Source organism: Scyliorhinus torazame, chromosome 11 (genome assembly GCF_047496885.1).
Source record: "Scyliorhinus torazame isolate Kashiwa2021f chromosome 11, sScyTor2.1, whole genome shotgun sequence".
Classification (NCBI taxonomy): domain Eukaryota; kingdom Metazoa; phylum Chordata; class Chondrichthyes; order Carcharhiniformes; family Scyliorhinidae; genus Scyliorhinus; species Scyliorhinus torazame.
The window spans coordinates 256,074,089-256,079,977 of record NC_092717.1 but is presented as its reverse complement, the minus strand read 5'-3'; the positions used below and the strand labels follow the sequence as shown (position 1 = coordinate 256,079,977).

Here is a 5,889-nt window from a genome sequence, read left to right as displayed (position 1 = left end):
AATCTTTTTGTGTAACCTCTATGTTGTAAGGCTGTGAATAGAGTATTTACTGCAGTCTCAAAATCTGAGTTTTCTGAGCAAATACGGTGGAACCTTATCAATTGTGATTTGATGAGGCCCCGAAAAACGTGTTTTGGGTGATGGCTATTGGTGTGTAGGAGTGCATGTGTGTCTGTAGATTTAAAGAAGACTTTAGTAGCTAATTTGTATTCTCCATTATCCTTTATAACTTTGTATACCGTGGTGTCCAAAAAATCTATTGTGTGTTCATGTGAAATGACCTTCATTTTAATAGATGCGTGATGGTTGTTGAGGATCTGTACAAATTGTTCAAACTCCAATTGTGTGTGTGTCCAAACACCCCATATATCATCTAGATATCTATAATAGCATAGTGGTGTTTTGGGGCACTTTTTGAAGACTGTTTGTTCCCATTCCGCCATGTAAATATTGGCATAGGCCGGTGCAAATTTCTTTCCCATTGCTGTACCTTTAATCTGTAAATAATGTTCATTATTAAATTGAAAGTCATTTCTCGTTAGGCCTAAGTGTAATAATTGGACGAGGATTGCATCTGGTCTATTGGGTTGCCAATGTCTCTTAAGAATATTCCTCACCGCCTCAATTCCTCTATCCGTCTCAATGTTGGTGTAGAGACTGTCAACGTCCATAGTGAATAACATTGTTTTAGAAGTGAGATTTAGGGATCTAACAATTTCAACGAAATGAAAGGTGTCTTTGATGTAGCTCGGATGTTTTTGGGCTAAGGGGTTTAGAAATGAGTCTATGTACTCTGCAATTCTATATGATTCGCTCCCGCAGTCTGAGACTATGGGTCTACCTGGGGGAATTTTATGTGGAACTGTCCATGTTTCCGGATTTTTATGTATTTTTGGGAGGAGATAAAATATTCGTGGTAAGGGTTGTAATTGTGTAAAATATTCCAATTGTTTTTCAGTAATATACTGTAAATTGTGTAATTGTACCATCAAGCCTGTAATCTGGTCATATGTTTGATGGTATATTGGTGTTGATAACTTAGTGTAGTACTCCTTGTTGTTAAGTTGTCGATAAGCTTCAAAAAGATACTGTTGTCGATCCATAACAACAATATTATTTCCTTTGTCTGCTGGCTTTATGATGATATCTAAGTTAGATTTAAGCTGCCTGATTGCTTGTCGTTCCATTCTCGTTAAGTTTTGTTTGTCTTTTACTTGTTTGATTTTTGTGATGTCTGAATTAATTTTTTGGATGAAACTTTTTATTTCTGGGTCTATTTTTTGTTCTGGTGGGTTCCAATTTGATTGAGGTAGGAAGGGTTGTTTGTCATCTGATGTTGCATATTCAAAAAAACTGAGGATTTTAATTCTTCTGAAAAAGCTTTCAAGATCTATTTGAATTTGTGTATTATCTGGCTTTTGTACTGGGACAAACGTTAATCCTTTGTTTAAAATTTTTTCTTGTATCATGGTAAGTTTGAATGTACTTGATATGTTAACTATTGTATTGTTAAGATTGAGTGGTTCTTCTTGTAGGCTCGTTTTATTGCCATGTAAGTGTGTTAACCAATTATTTAGTATAGCTATAGCTGTTTCGTCCGTCCAATGAATGTTATCTAACTGGACCTGGAAAAACCTATTCGGAATTGCTGGGATGAAAGAATGCTGGTTAATGTATTGGTTCAAGGCTGTGATGGTCCTCTTCTGTTCTTGTGGGAGATTTGCACTATAATTGAGTTCAACTATAAAAATCTCTGCTTTAGGGAATTTTTGTTTTGTAGTATTCAATAGAATCTCGAGTTGTTTAATCGCAGTGGAAGGTTTTTGTGTGCGGTTATCAATACCAATTGATAACACCACTTTTTGTATTTTCGAAGAGGGTTGTAATTTGTTTAGAACAGTACTGATGTGGGAAAATTTTGCTCCAGGAAAACAGTCGAATTGTATGTTTGGATCCGGACAATGTTTAATTTTCATGAGGTTGGAATCTCCTATTATTAATGTAGATTTTTGTGGCAAAAATGGCCAATCTTCATTCTTGTCATTTGTGTGAAGATGTTGTATCATAGATATTGTAGTTACTTTTTGTATCATGGGGAATGTTGTGTCCGGTGATGATGAGTGTGTCTGTAATGACTGTGTAGGGTTGTGTCTATCCATCTCTGGGCTAACAGCTCTGTAGGACCAAGTAAGTGATTGGATAGGGGCTTTTAAAAGACCTAGAAAACTCGAACATGTCGGTGTAGATGACGGGGATGAAACTATGTGTTCCATAATTAAATTCTTAGAAGTACTTGGCACTGTTTGTGTTTGTATTTGCTGTTTTTTGTGTAATGTTATTGGTGTTGAGATGTCTGTATGTTCGGAAAGTGATCCTGCAATTTGTTGATTGTCCTGTTGTTGTTTTGTAGAAGTAGTCGTTTTTAATCCTTTCAATGTTAAGACCTTTTGTAAGTTCAAGATATATTCTTTTGTTTTTTGGATTGTTTTAGTTCTGAATTTATTCTTAACTTTTGTTTTGTGCCATTGTACAGCTTTTGAAAAAGCTTCCTCGCATCTATTTATATCGATAATTTTTTGTAATTTATTAAATAATGTTTTCAGGTTTGTTTTATAATGTTGAATTAATAAAACTTTAGTGTTATAAACCCAATTGTTTGCATTGATTGTTAATCTATTTGTTGTTGTAGTAGTTAACCCTGCTGGTTTTATTGAGTCTATTAGTGACTTTGATAATTGTACAATGTGTGTAGGGGTGTCCTCTTCAAGAATAGATAATTGGTGCATACTTTGTAACATTTTAAAAATTATTTTAACGGTTGGGATGAATGTATTTGTCCGGATATAAATGGGATTCATTGTATTGTTGTTCATTTTGTGATGACCGCCACATCCAGGTTACCTTGAAAAGAAATGTTTTTTTTGTAAATTAAATATTTAAGTTAGATATACTTATAATTAGGAAAGTACAAGTACATGACAGTTAAGAATCTTGGACAATTTTTAATAAAATATTTTAGGAAAAATAATTATTTTTATTCACACTTTTACTAAATTATCAATAAACATTTATATTTACGGAAACCAAATATAATATACATATCAATACATATTTTAATGTTTACATAAGAAAAAAAACTTTTGATACTCTTATTCTCCGTTTGTTACCTAAGACTACTATATAAAGTAGCTAGGTTTTTTGGGGAGAAATGGATACTGCAGTATATGTCTAAAAGGTGGTAGAAATGGACGATAGTTAGTTTTAAAGTATAGTTAGGGTAATTTAATTTTATTTTTTTTTTTTTTTTTTTTTTTTTTTTTTTTTTTTTTTTTTTTTTTTTTTTTTCCCTCAAATATATTGTAACCAATTGTGAAGAATGGCCATGGCTGTGTCGTCTGTCCAGGTTATATTATTGTGTGAAACAGTAAAAACTTTATTTGATATGCTTGGGATATAACATTTATTTCTAATAAAGTCATTTAAAGTGACAATTGTTCGGATTTGTTTTTCTGGAAGTTTGCGGCTAAAATTGATTTCTGTGATGAAAATTTTAGTTCTGGGGAATTTTTGTGCGGCTATTTTTAATAGGATTTGTAATTGTTTAATAGCAGTGGTAGATGTTTGTGTACGGTTGAAAATACCTATGGAAAATATTATTGTATTTATTATGGGACAGGATTTTAATTTATGTAAAACGGAGGTAATGTGGATGAATTTTGCGCGTGGGAAACTGTCCAATTGAATATTGGGGTTGGGGCAATTTTTAATAGTGGATAGATTGGAGTCACCTATAATTAGAGCAGACTTTTTTGGTATTAAGAACCATTTTTTATTTTTGTAAAATGTATGGGGGTGTTGTAATATAATATATTTGGTCTCGTCATTCGTGGTAGTGGGTAAAATTTTATTTGGTATGTGTCTAACGTCGGTTATTTTTATAATTGGACTGTCAGTTACGTCGTCACTTGATTGTGACTGGACTGGGGTTGTTAGTAGATCGAAGTGTGTGGTATAAGTTGGGATTTGTGGTATAGGTGTAAAATTGTCATTGTGACTTAGTGCTGCATATTCGAAATCCGAATTTATGTCCTGTGTTTCCGGAGGGTCAATTACCTTTGTGTCTATAGGTGAAATGTTAATATTCGAATTAAAAATGTAGTTATGAGTTTTTTCAATAATCTCGAATCTTGCATTTTGTCTGAAATTTTTGTTATACCACCTTTTTGCCATATCAAATGCCTCTTGTGGCCGCTCCTTCCCAAAATCTTTTTCTAATTTGTTAAGTAATTTTTTTAGGTGTGTTTTATAATGGTCTATAACAATTGTTTGGGTAGTTTGAGCCCAATTATTTGCATTTATTATTAATTTTGAGCTAATTTGCGGGGTAACTCCTATGGGTCGAATTGAATTGATTAATGTATTGGATACTTTTTTTATATATTTGGGGATGTTCCCTTCTGTTAACGTCAGGTGATGCATATATTGCAGCATTTTGTACATTATTTTGGTTGCTGGTAAATCGAAATTTTCTTCAGTGAAAAGGATGGTGGTATTCATCCTTAAAATAAAACAGAAAGAGTTAATTTCTTATATAATTTTAAATACTTTATATGTAAGTAACATTAGTTATCGATGAAATTTTTTTTTTTTTTTTTTTTTTTTTTTTTTTTTTTTTTTTTTTTTTTTTTTTTTGAGGAAAAACCGAATAAATGTAACCTAAAATACAAACCATTTAAAATTGTTGTATCTATATTAATTTAATTATTATTGTATATCAAACTACGTTAATGTGATAAAGATAGAGAGCACGAGATCGACCAGGCGCGAGACTGGAAAATAGCCTTAAAGTTTTTGGGAATTATTCCCAAATTATAACATACCTGAGAGTGGTTTTGCTGAGATTTTTGAAATTTGAATGTAGTCTAATAGTGGACTATCTAGTGGAAGGAATCATTCCTTGTTAGACTTTATATTTACTTTTATTAAAAATATTTGTATTAAAAAATGCTACCTGGAGAGTTGTGTAGAGAAACGAACTGGTTGATGGACTAGCCCTCTGCTATGTCACGATGGGAATCTTCCTTTGTAGATATTACAAAATGTTAAAGATTTTTGAAAAAATTATTTCTTTTTTATTAAAAAATGAGGAAAAATTTTTTGTGAAAAACCACTTTTTAAAAAAATTTTGTGCTATCTGCATCGAAGTAGAGAGTACAGATCTTTATGTGGGCTACTAAAACCTATTTTGTAGGCAAACAATGGTCCCGACATGTTTCGCAGACATTACTGCTCATCAGGGGACTGTTTTTCGTCCACTAAGAGCCTTCCTCTCACTAAATGTGTAGCACAAATTTCCAAATCAAAAATCTTACTTTTTTTTAAAAAAATTAAAAAAATTCCATTAAAAAAATCCTTATTTAAAAGATTTTTTAAAAAAAGTTTTAACTAGGTAAAGGTAATTAATTATTGAAATGGTTTTACCTCAGAATTAATCAAAAATAGTAGAAATGTTCTCTGAAACGTAGTAGAAATATGGAGGATTTGGTGAAGCAACCTACTCCGGAGTGAGTCTGGAAGCTTCTGACCAACTGTCAGCCAGTAACAGCTGCATAAAACCGTTTTTTTTAAAAAAAACTGTGATGTCATAAACGTCAACATACCTGAAAGAATTAGCATATTTAAATTAGGAATTGTACATTTTGTAATATTAATATGGAGCTATTAATTATTTTAAAATGCTTTTTATCTTTTTGATCTCCTTTGATTGTCATTTAAACTGTCTTGTAAACCATCAAAATGAATGTTGGTTAACATGTGATTTAATTTGGTAAACGTATTGGCCAAAGGAAATCATATCAAATCACACATCTCATCGATATCCCACTCTCC

The 5,889-nt window shown here is 31.8% G+C and overlaps 1 protein-coding gene across 3 annotated transcripts in view; it reads right to left on the bottom strand.

Moving 5' to 3' along the window:
• Positions 1 to 5,612, bottom strand: part of LOC140385925 (uncharacterized) — a 7,204-nt gene extending 1,592 nt beyond the window's left edge. The window contains exons 1-4 of one of the 3 annotated variants that reach the window (XM_072468577.1): positions 5,482 to 5,612; positions 5,012 to 5,081; positions 4,881 to 4,937; positions 1 to 2,901 (exon numbers count right to left, since the gene is read on the bottom strand). The exon at positions 1 to 2,901 is cut by the window's left edge and continues 930 nt beyond it. In XM_072468577.1, coding sequence (XP_072324678.1) covers positions 1 to 2,873 — 2,873 coding nt within the window. In that variant the 5' untranslated portion in view covers positions 2,874 to 2,901; positions 4,881 to 4,937; positions 5,012 to 5,081; positions 5,482 to 5,612. The other 2 variants (XM_072468576.1, XR_011933494.1) reach the window with 2 other exon arrangements.
• Between the last annotated feature and the right edge of the window lie 277 nt (positions 5,613 to 5,889).